This window comes from Acromyrmex echinatior, chromosome 4 (genome assembly GCF_024713525.1).
Source record: "Acromyrmex echinatior isolate Ae372 chromosome 4, ASM2471352v2, whole genome shotgun sequence".
Lineage (NCBI taxonomy): Eukaryota > Metazoa > Arthropoda > Insecta > Hymenoptera > Formicidae > Acromyrmex > Acromyrmex echinatior.
The window spans coordinates 9375102-9388636 of record NC_141855.1 but is presented as its reverse complement, the minus strand read 5'-3'; the positions used below and the strand labels follow the sequence as shown (position 1 = coordinate 9388636).

The following is a 13535-nucleotide window of genomic DNA, read 5'->3' as shown; positions in this document are numbered from 1 at the left end:
CTAAATACAACTTAAAAAATAAAAATCGTAAATTTAAATAAAATAAAGAAATTATTAGAATAAAACTATTATGATACAAAATGTGAGAAAAATATATTAAAGATATATTAAAAATATATTTTATGTATAAATTTTACAATCTCGCGGTAAGGTATAATTTAAAAAAGCCTCGACATTTGATGTCGATTTTATGTCTTCGATTTGCAACAATAACATGGTTTTTTTCTCTTCAATTATGAATAGCATGTTACTTGAACATGTCGTCAAAAATATTTATTTTTGATTAATTATAATTAAGATTATACCTCAAAAACTACTATTCAGAACAAAATATACTTTTATAACTTATTTTTTCGATAACTTTGTTACTGTGATATTTTGATTTGTAAATTTTGAAATATTCATGATAACGTTTATAGTGATTACTTTTTTTCGCTAATAATATAGTTGATATAACGAATAAAATTAATTTCTTATACATTTACGATCTTTTATTAAAATTTTTTACTCGTTAGATTTTTACAGTTGATCATAAAATTTGTCTACCAATAATATATATATTGAGACAAATCTTAAGTGCAAATCTTTAATCACAAATACATTTTTAGGTATATTATCAAGCATAGTTATGTAAAAAAATGATGTTCAAAGTATCTTTTGAAATTGAGAAAATATGGTTTGAAATTTCTTGAATTTGTGAATACAAAAAAACGTGATGAAATAGACATCTGGAAAATTTAATTTATTAAACTAAAGATTTAGAATTACGTGCGAAGAAAAGTATAGGATTAGACGTATATACAATTTTATTAATATAAATTTAGTATCGAAGTAAATTAAAATTTCAACAGTATTTATTAGAGATTAGATTTGGAGATTAGATGGAATATGTAAGCAGAAACTTACGTGATCTATGCAAATTAATAGAAAATAGTCGATTTTTGTTATTTTTAAAATTTAATTATAAATTATAAATTTAATTACAATATCTATTTATAAAATTATAAAGAATTTGAAAAATAAAACTATGAATTTAAAGATCTTCAAGAGATCTTAAAATAGATATCGCAATACATTCGCTGTTTTGTGGTGAACTATGTTTTGTGGTGAACTATGTAAAATGGAATATGTAAGTAGGAACGTGATCTATGCAAATCAACAGAAAAAGATTATATATTGAGAAATTGTTTATATAAAAATTATAATAAATTCTTTAAAATATTATTTATAATGTATATTTATTATTACAATTTATATGTAAACAATTTCTCAATATATGATTTTTTTCACTTTCATTTTCTATTGATTTGCATAGATCACGTTCCTGCTTACATATTCCATCTTAACATAGTCACCACAAAAGCGAATGTATTGCGACATCTATTTTACATGAAGATTTTTAAATTCATACTTTTAAATTCTTCATAATCTTTATAATTTTTTAATCGACAATACATACTAATCCAATGTCATATATCATGTATCGTTACATTTTAAACCTGTTTTCATTGACATGTTAAGTATATATCAGAAACAATCGATTAGGTAAACCTTTAATCTTTTTTTTAACTTTTTAATTTTTAAAATAAATTTTTTTAACATAATCGAATTATGTTTAATATATGTTCAGCAGATTTTTAATTAGTTATTATTATACATTAATAATAACGAATATTAACACTTAAATAATAAATTATTTAGTTGATTTATAATATATATTATTTTAGTCTATATACGTTCTATATTTTTAGAAAATGGATTTCAGTATCCGGTGTAAAATTAATATCCATTTCATTGAAGACGTAAAATATGTTTTATAAGATATGGGATATTATATCTCAGCAATAGTTTTAATTGTAATTACGTAATGTGCAACTTACTTTTTCTTTCTTTATTTCTTCATCTTTCTTGTTTTTTCATCACTGTTGGGAATAAAATAAATAGACTTAAATAACAGTCAAACGCCTTTGGGTTAATAGAATTTCAATTTATTAAGTTTCTCTTTTCCCTAGCCCTCAGTGTGTCTTGATTCTCATTTACAAAGGTATTATATAGCTGTAGTGAGTAACTAATAATAGATAATAATAATCGCAATCATAATAATTTGCATTTGATAATAATGACAAGTAATAATAATAGCAATCGATGATAACATTAATATGGACAATCGCATCATACATTTAATTATCGTCCTCGTTTTTTGACGTATCTATGAACTCATTATTAATCCCATCATCATTTCAGGAAATCATTATTAATTCCATCCGCTCGTTTGGGTTCTCGATGAACAAAAGAAAAGGTATCTTACGTATTCACAGCAATAAGAGTGAAATGAGTAAATGACAAATTTATTTATTTATAATCCTGACTAGACAAGAGATAAATCCTATTATACTCCTACATGGCGCGATTTGTCGTATAGCAATTCGCAGGCTATCAGGTTAACATTGTACACGTACATAGAAACATTCGTCGCATAACAAGCATGGAAGCGTGAGAACGTCGCCGTGATCGACGGATGTGTATTTCGTAAAATATTTCTTGGACACTTTTATTCTCTGTAATAAGATATCCGAGCAAAAGGGCCTTTATTAATATATTTCTAAAAATGATAATATATTAACATAATTCAAAATATATAAAAGAAAAATATATTAAATGATAAAGTAGAATATTTCCTTAAGTCTTTTTAAAATATTAGAGTATAAAAATATTATATAAAATAATATTATAAAATATATATTATATTCTAATATTATAAAATATTAGAGTATATAATATATCAATATATCATATCCATAAATAACATATTGTATTATCAAATGTGATTATAATGTTGAATTACTATTAATTCCTATATATCGTATTTTATCATTAAAAAAAAATGTATATTTGATGTGCAATCGATAAAAAGATAGTGATAAAATAAAAATTAACTGAAAAGACTCCTGATGATAAATAATAATTTTTTTACATCTGTTTAGTATTAAATTTAAATCGGCGATCATTTTTTTCAATTATTAGCGACAATTACGACACGCTTTTAGATTTGTGAAAATCAATAATTTATATATTTTTTAAATAAATTTACTTCTCCAATGCGCATCAAGCCCGATAATTTTTACGAGTTTTATGTAAATGCAATTTGCAAAATGGCTATCCCGAGCTAGCCAAGGACATTTTATTTATTCAAAGAGACTCGCGCGACATAAGGAGAGATGGGAGAAGGGAGAAGGCTTAAGATTGGTTAACTGATAAAGCCTTGCATTGATGATATGAGAATTGTCGGCAAGGTCAACCATAATTGGCCGACAAATGTTATCTATAAAAGTAAAAATCATCTCGTTATAATTGCAAATTATAATTATGAATATTATATTATTCTTGAATCTCTAATGAAAATATATTATTATTTACGAATTATCTTTAATTAAATATTATTAATTTAACTTAAAGTTATAATTATTGATGACAGTATAATTTAGTTTTTTTATATTTTAGTTTTTGGTTTCGATTATACGAAAAATTATTAATCTAACTCTTTCGAAATTATTTATATCTCTAATTTTTCTAAAACAAATTTTCTGATTATATTTTTGCTGAAGCTTAATTTTATATTTATCGAGATGTTAGATTTACTTTCGAATGAAGTCAGTTTTTTTTCTTTCTTGCCGACATTATCGAATTGAAATGCACCTGTGCAAGAGTGACATAGCTTTTTTTTAGTATATCTTTGTTTTGTTTTTATTTGTATAGTCATCCACAATAATGATGATTATAGATAATCGTCGCAATGGTCTTATAAAGATGGCAACAATCGATGTTCGATGTAGTACAGACTAGAACACAATTCGCGCACCATTTGTTCTTGAAGGTTCGCATGACAGATTTTTCTTAATATTTTAAAATAAAGTTATATTATTAATCTAAACATATTACATTATAATGTAATAAATTATCTAAATTTATTACATTACAATAAAACGATCGGTCAAAAATTTATCACTGATTTACATAAAATTAGTACTGAATATATTCATTAATCTTCGCATAAGTTTAGACAGTTACATTGCAGATATACGCATTTTTAACATTTACATAATAACATTATCTTAACAGATGTAAATGTGATTATCTTGTTAAATTAAAATATTAAATTAGCAATTAAAATATTATTAAAATATTTAATTAATAATAAATATTAAGTTAATTTTTCAAAATGTGCATTCTGAAGATTTTAATTTAAGAACTGAAAATACAGAAATATCAAAATTTGAAATAGTTTCAGTTTTATATAAGCGAATAAAATTAAATATCAGTACTGATAAAGTTTGCGCGTTTAGGGCCATAATCATGTCTACTCGGTATATGAGATACTATTAATTTTCACAATTGCGTTAACAATGATCTTTACTGAATAATCAATTTTGTTTCTCTTTAGCTTGTTATGTAGCGAGTATAGAAATCATCATAATTTAATATGAAATTTGAATACTCAATTTGTGTATATATGTATATATTGATTATTACTTATAAAAAATTGAAAATGTTTAAACATAATTTTATTTGCGAATTTTATTCTGGATAGGAAACATGAATAATGGAATATTTATGCAGGAAACAATATTATATTTCAATGATCTGTTTTTGAGTTTTCCCCGAAAAATAATGATCTTTACATTCTGATATATAAATTAACACGATAAGCAGCATTAGACCCGGCAGTGATGATAATGCCAATTACTATCAACAAGGAACATCATTTAAGCGCCAATTTTTCTATTTATGAAATATGTCATTAACTGAATTGTTAATAGAGGACGATAACTAGTTAAAAAAAGACAGAAATTAAATAATAAAGTTAAAAAGTTAATAACGTATGATTCAATTATTTTCAAATGAGTTAACTTTTAATTTTTAAGTCAGAGTTGCTTCAGTTTGATCATAAAATCAAATGGTGATGACAAAATTTTCATTTTGTTTTTTACAAAAAATATTCCACTTGTTTAAAAAAAAAATATTTTAACTTTATTAAAAAAAATAATATTTATAATTATAATATTTTTAATATATTATATTTTAATAGTTATAATATTTTTAATTATAAAATTAATTCGTTTTACATATATAATTTATTTGTTTGCAAATGTAAAGAAATTAATTATTATGTAAAATTATTCAAAAATAATACGTAAATAAATTCAGTGATTCTTCTAATATAATACGATTTTCGCCTAAAACTTGTTTCTTCAACTTTCTTTAACTTAACACTGTAATAAATTATTTCATTAGATTTGATAATTCACAAGACACACACAATATTATAATGGATTTTATTGTATAGTGATTGCTATCTTGTTACAATATTCTATATTTAGAAAGAAAAGTATATAATCAATCACTATAATCAATTAATTTATAGAGCTGATTAAAGATACTATAATATTCTTCTAATAAAATTAACTAATTTTAGAAAAAACTGGGAAATAAAAATTAAAAATAAGGAATGGAATAATAACTGTAGCATTGCTTTCGAAAATAAACAAGTATGATAATTGGCTTTTTCAACGTCAAAAATAATAAACAATAAGGAGCATATAGGCCAAACTGTTATTGCAAATTATCTATTTATCACAATAATCTAATCTAACTTTTGTAAATTAATGTGTATCTAGCAATTTGTTGTACTGAAGATGACTGGATAATAGTTGAAAGATTTACATGTATTTAAATGATAAATAAAATATAATTTGCAATAACATCCTGCAATTTGATCTATACACTCCTTATTGTTTAGTTTTTTTTAACAAAATAAGATTTGTGTAAGTAACTAAAATAAAATCAAGGTCAATAATCAAGCGAAAAAAATAAAGTTAATAGCAATAAATCACAAAATCAAATTTATTAAAATAATCAATAATGATATAACGAGACGTTTCGACTTGATTTAATTGTCTTCGGTCATAATAAAATCATTTTAAAAAATAGAATAAAAATTAAAATGGATTTTAATACAGTTAAAAAAAATAAATACTTAAGAAGCTATTTTTAATAAAAAAGAGTCTCATTATATCATCAATGATTTTTATATTTGATATCTTAGAATGCACATTTGTTTTAGAGCAGTGATAAGAGCTATAAGATTGTTGATAAGAGCGGTAATAAAAACTAATTAAATATATCTTACTTTGATGTGTTTGTAATAAAGTTGTAGTATATTTCTTTTCTTGATCTGTTAATTAAGATAAATTGTTTAAACAAATGAGTGACTCTTAGGAGAAGAATTATTATTATCTTCAAACTTTCAATATTACAAAACGCTGAATGTGTTTGCGTAAAGACGTCAATGTTCTGTATATCTTATCAAATATTATGTCTATCTACTAGTTGTAATTTTTCTCATTATGTAAGATATTATTGCAGATACTTTTTGAAGCATATAACTGTTAAAAATTAGTTTTGGATTTGAAATTGTAATATTGTAGTGTTCATGTTTATTGTGATTCTTACTCCTCATTTTATTACTATTTGTGTAATGCGCAACGTTCGACTTTAGGAATGAAATAGTCAGAAATAAAAATTTAAAAATTTTGACGGTGTTATTCACAAACATTTTCCAGCACTTAATATTTAAAGATAATAGTAATTCTTTTTCTAAATCACTTATTTTCGAGAATAATATTGGATCAGTGCAAAAATTCGTGCCCGATTTATTATTCAAACTTCAAACAGCTGCTATTTTTGTTAAAAATAAAATAAAATCTAAATCTTAACTTTATCTGATGAGAGAATTTAAGTTTTCTAGAATCTATTTTTTTAAATTATGATGTTTGATAAATTGTGTGTTTTGATAAAGTTGTAAGCAATCAAAGTCAAAATATTCATTTTATTTAATTTGCAACAATTCAGTAACAAAAAATCGAAGGAACATTTTTAAAAAACAATTTTGTAGGGAAAACTTTAAGATAGAGAGTCTTTTACGATAGAGAGTCGAAAATTTTTATTTTTTTCAGCTCGTAGTTTTCTATATGTAAAAATTACAAAACTCACACAAACTCAAAAAATATAATAACCATTCGAAAGTAGAGATTTCAAGCCTTAAAACCCTTTTTTTAAATTTAAATTTTGTTTATTTCTAATAAAATTGCAGCTGTTTTGAACTTTAAATAATAAATCGGGCACGAATTTTTACACTGATCCAATACTTTAGTTAACAGATAGAAATGCTGTTATTACAATTCCATTATAAATATATCGAAGAAAAATATAGATTTTTTTATTAGTTTTTATCGCCGCTCTTATAGCTTTTATCACTGCTTCAACAGAAACATTTATGCTCAATTTCTTCACTTCCAAATAAGTTGCGGATAATCGTTATGCAGGAGATATCTCTATTGCACTCTATCTCTTGGATTATCTAGTGATGAAGAAATTGGGCATTATACAATATCGTATTAGAATTTTTTTAGAGTAATTTACAGAATATCATCTTACAATAACCTATTTTTAAAAAGAAAAATATATAATAGATCAATTCTTACATGACTGATTAAAAAAAGATACTATAATTTATATTTTTCTAATAAGGTTTAAATAATTTTGAAAGAACGGGGAGATCAAAATTAAAAGTAAGCATGGAATAATTTTACTATTTCTTTTTACTTTTCGGCACAAAAGCTAATTAAAATAACAAACTAGAGCTTGTATTAGCTTAAATATCAATTAAATTTTAATTCAAAATTTTTTAATATAATAAATAAATTCGAAAATGTCAAAAGATTTTAGCTTCGAAGTTTTAGAAGGTTGTTTCATCTTTTAAATTACGCATCAATAAGAAATACGGAATCTCTCAGATTTAAATGTTTAATAACATATTTTGAGAAAAAAAATTGGACAAAATTAGATAGTTCCTTGTTAGTAGTCTTTCCGTATAATAGAAGACACGATCATTTCCCACTTCGTCAGGATAATAAGAACAATTTCCATCGATTTTCTGATTCTTAGACAATGCGAAAGTGATAAAAAAGTGAACGAGGAATAGTATAATCGTTCTCGATAGTTGATCTTTTCGTATTCCATAATAAGAGCTTACTGGTAGTCGTTGTAGTAGTTATTTGTGGTATTGATTAGACATACTATTATAATCAAACGTAACAGTATCTTTCAATATTAAATAGACCTACGAAATTCCGAACGCTTTCGATTACTGTTAATGCTTAACAGTCTTGACAATCTTGACTATCGAGGGTGTTACCAATTGAATAGAGCTTATTTCATAATCATGGTAATATTATTTGCACAGTAATGTTGATCATATGAGGCACACGTAAAGCTTTCACTAGGTTGCACAAATGACTCGAGTTCATCACCGTAAGGTGAAAATCGAACGGATCATTTTCTCCTTGAAATTTTCTATTCACATCCTCTCTATTCACATCTGAAGCTGATTATTATTAATCCTCGAGGGAAAGCCTGTCTTTGTTATATTTCCGTCCAGCTTCCAAAGTGGACCGATTAGTAAAATATTTTCATCGTTTGATATTTATGTCATTGATTAGGCTACGGCTAAAGATTATTTTATGTAAAACGTATTCGTGTAGATTGAGGAATTTTGGGAACGATTTTATTGACTCTTTACATAATGCAGTGTTGAGTTCGCGAAGAGCATACTTGTCAAGTCCGTTTAAGGGGTTAAGCTCCGAGATATGCGATAATGAACGTTATGTACATAGAAATTCACTATGATACGCGAGTCTGACTCTGTCTATCGCCGTTCTGATTTTAGATACCGATTTATCTATCGACCTATCTACCTGATTTATCTCTCTAAAAATATCACCTTACTAAATGAATTTACAAATTGCTAATCTGAAGAGGCCGACATATTCTCAAGTGTAATTCTCATTATGTGAGGTCAATATTCGGTATACGTATGTTTACAATCAAAATTATTTATTTGTTATATAGAATTGACTCGAACGTTTGATTGATGTTTTTAAACTTTTGAATATTTTACATCGATGATTTAATTATTTTTGTGATATAATGTAGTAATTTCTTTTTTCTTCAAATAATTACATCCATACCTGTAGACAAATCGAAATAATTACCACCGTTTAACAACTGTTGATTGTGCACATATAATTTTCACAAAATTTGTTTTTGATTAATTATTATATACAAAGGAGATCTCGAAATCGTACAAAAGGTTTTTATGTCTCTTTTTGTCTTGGCGGCGAGATTTTCTTTCCCTTGTATTTCATGGAATAAAGCTGTTTTGTTTAATTCAAATGCACGTTTTTTAAAACAAGAGTTCAATCTCTGTGTTACTTATTGACTTTATAAAGTATGCAGCACTAATCATGTAATTGTTCTCCATCGTCAATTATCATTTATCGATAAATGTTGACGTTTCGAAAATGATTTATCATTTATACTTACATATATGTTGATAATAATTAAGTCACATGTCTACTTACGTTGTAGACAATTGAATACTATTCGAAGGGCATAGGGCAAAAGAATAAAAATTTTTTTCTCTGTAATTAGCATTTACTTGGAGGGAAGATAACAATAAAATATTTAAACGAAATAAAATCGCAATATAAAAGCCAATTATAATATTAAAAAGTTAATTTCTTAAGATATTAAATTCGTATTGTAGAATAACTTATTTGATATGTTTAATAAATTACATTTCTTAATGCTTAATTATATGTCAATGATATGAAGAAAACTGATTGCGCAGTCAGATGATATGATAAAATAATAATTAAGCAAACTATAATGTTACAAATTTCTAACAGAACGTAAGATTATAATTGTACCACCATCTACTCGTAAATATTCAAATAATAATGGCAGAAAAATTCTGCGAAATATCAATTGTATCTCAACGGAAATTCTACGAAATCGATTATATTATTAATAGTTACTTGAAACGTAAATTTTTTTGAATAACAGTTCACTAGCAAGAGCAACACGAAATGGATTTTTAATTTGGATTTACCTATGCCCTTCGCGATAAGCATCGACTACATTCATGCATATCGCGCCGTTCAAATTGAAAATATTTCACCGAAAAGAAAACGATTTTTGTAGAAAATGTCGCAACGCGAACAACATTATTTTTTAACTCTTCGACTATCCTCCCTTTTTCCCATCATTTACTCCGTACGTAAATTCGTACGATTCAATTTCTTTTTTTATCTTGGTTGTAAATAACTAAGATACAATTATCCGTTTATATCGATTATTTCGCGCAGGTGCGCGCCCTGGTGTACGGTGTGTGTCGTGTATTTAATTAATTATAGTATATTTGTCGTTCCTATATGGTACTATATATAACATTACAGAACTATATACAATCAGAGTAACAGCGTTATTTATTGTTATTGTTATGTTATTATTAATAATATATTAATAATGTTATTATATTATTATAATTATTATTATACTATTATTCTTCTCATTTTTCCTGCTAGCCTAATTCTTCTTTTTCAACAGATCGGCGTATTCGCGTCTTCACCCTATGTTGCTCATGCGTATGTACGAAGTGCTTAAGGCGCAGAGCATAACCCGTTATATCCCATCATGTAATATGTTAATAAAGTCTGATAAAAGTTCGTGAGATTTTGCAATACGGTCAGTTATCTCGTTAATTTAATAGTTAAGTTGTTTTAATAGTTTCCGCTGTTATTTAATATATAAAACAAGAACGAAGAAGAATTAAACCAAATAACTCTGTTATTTTTCATTCTATCATTTATTTCATTAGAATAATTAAATGATCTTAATGCATCTTGAATTATCTGATTGAAAAAAATTTGATGCAAATCTTACACGGGAGTGTTTGAAAAGAGTGACACTATCTTGTTCTACTGACAAATCTATCAATTTTCTATTGACTATTTTAATTCTGAAAGAATTTGATTTTGAGACATAATGGGTTATCTCTAGTTTTTCATGTCTATGTGTGTCTCGTGTATCGTTTGACGTCATTCATATTTTCTCAGCTCGAATTTCTCCCCGTTTTGTCCGATCTCATCATAATCGCGCATTGTCTCTTCTCCTTTTTCTTTCGGAAATTGCAAATATCTCCGTAATTTTGTTAACTTTGTAAATTACGAAAATATTGTAGTTGTAAGATAAATATATATAATTGTAAAATGTGACATTTTTCTTAAAGACAACTTGAACTTCAATTTCATAAGTTATTTACAATTGTTTTGTGATTGTTTTATAGGTAAGTAGCTGATTGATTGGATAATAATAAATCAACTAGAACTAGCAAGAGCCTAGCGAAGTAGATGGTTTAGAGAGTACAAGAAGAACACAGAACACAAACAAAAATTCATCAATCAAATCGTAAGTAATGCAAGAAATCAAGCAAATTAATCAAGAATACTAGTTGGACTTGTTACAGTTCTCAGATTATATTTTTAATTTTTAATTAGTTCTGATTCTGCAATAATATCGCAAATCATAAAAATTACATAGAGAACGCAAAATCTTCAGTATATGTTTAAATGCTACAAAATAAAAGATAAAATAAAAAGTTTAAATATTGAACATTCTTTTGCATCGAAATAAATAAAATATTTTGATAAAATGATAAATTAACAATAAGTTAAATTTTTCAACATATAAATAAATTCTAAGATATAAATAAAAAATTGTTCTCTTTATTCTGCACAAAAATCCTATTTATTAAAATATTGAACATTGACGAAAAACTTGTGACAAATAATAGTTCCTATTAATTTTCGCGAAGTAAACTCGATTTAATAATTTAAAATATATGTATTTAAGTAATCAGAATCTGTACTAATAGTTGTACGCACATTGTTTTACAACAAGATAATGATAAAATAGTATTCCAAATTGGCAGTATTTTTTAAAATTCTAAAGATACTGTCAATATTGTTCGTATTGTTTCGTATTGTCATGAGTAACGTAGTTGACAGAAATTTGATTAAGCGCTTCTTTATATTTTTAAAAAATATTCTTTGGATAAATATTGTAATGTGCGATTATTTCATCGCAAATCGTAGAGCTGACAAATTCGAGCCAGAGAAATAATGTCGACGCATTTTTCGATCTTTATCTTTTTTTCTTCTCCTCATATATAATTGTCCGTCCGGCCACGAAGAAATGCGATGGCATCGCTTCGATTTAATTAGTCGGTTACAAATTAAGCGGTGTTACTATTAAATTATTGCACATTGAACGAACAATTACGTTGAGTTCTCAGACACTGCGAAACTTTTTTTCTCTTTTTTATGAACACTGATAGCCGCCTGGAGATTCATTAAAGTTCTACTTAATTACGAATTAATTCTCTTCTTCTTGTCACTTCTCTCTCTGTTATGTCCATGTATACATGTACATTCGTACATGTACTCCGTATGTTCCGTATATATTTATATACAATAATATGAATATATATATATGTAGGATGCCCTGCTTTTCTATTGCATCTTCTTTCAGCGTATCTTTGATAATAAATTCAATAGGTTTTTATTTAAATCACAATAACTAAGATGAAAAAATTTTTTGTTTATAATGTATGAATATTTTTTGTTACATTAATATTTTTTACTTTAACAATATTTTTTTATTGAAAATGTAATAGTAAATATATAGAAGTTTTTTAAATCGATGAAAGAATTCGCGAATAAAAGAAACGGCAGAGTCACTCCGTATATGCATATTCATTTATTTATTTATTTATTTATTTATAATATATATATATATATATATATATATGTTTCTCTCATTAGTGCCTATTTATTGTTAGTCAAGGAGGAATGTAGTCATAGTGGTCATGTTGGGTTGAGCGAGATAAAGAATCAAGCCAGCCGGTACGTTCATCGTCCGATATCTGACTGACATAACAGGAGACCTTATAATTGGCACGGTGAAAAAATTGGTAATTTTTCCCATGCATCGCTCGGAGTTGAATGATTACGTTTAGCTAGGCCCTTCTTCATTACGACTAAGACGTAATCCCTAAAATTAGGTGGGCCAAGTGTCGTATCTCATCTGCTCTCGCGTCCTCGATTATCTCGATTATAATTCATAAACATCGCTTAGGCTATTGCTCATAGACGAGTTGCAAATGCTTAACTTCTGGTTCTGGTTAATTATTATTCGGCGCTACGCTCAAATCATGTAATAATTCCGAATGTCTATTAGATAGTGTCTATGACGACGTAAACAATCAACTCGCGTTTACGCGTTCGATGCGAATCGTGGATGTCCGTGTTTAGGGCTCTGACGGATTTTGATTGCTCTGAGATCTGTGAATGCGTAAAAATGATGCGGCAGTCGATAACATATTAATGACGAATTGCTGAAAGAAAAAAGAGAACGTAAATGATATTTTCAGAAACTCGATACTTTCTATAATTATCATTAATTCGTTATATTAAATAAATAGTGATAACAAATTAAGTTTTCAGGGGAATATTTATCGTATATCTATATCGTGAATTTAATTCACGCACGCGCGTTTTGCTACGAAAATTACTTTA

General features: G+C 26.1%; 1 protein-coding gene across 1 annotated transcript in view; it reads left to right on the top strand.

The window, feature by feature from the left end:
• Window positions 1–11557, top strand: part of LOC105152397 (uncharacterized) — a 160686-nt gene extending 149129 nt beyond the window's left edge. Inside the window, exon 8 of the mRNA XM_087405968.1 lies at window positions 11246–11557. Coding sequence (XP_087262094.1) covers window positions 11246–11257 — 12 coding nt within the window. The 3' untranslated portion in view covers window positions 11258–11557. The remainder of the gene's footprint in view (window positions 1–11245) is intronic.
• Window positions 11558–13535: the final 1978 nt, after the last annotated feature.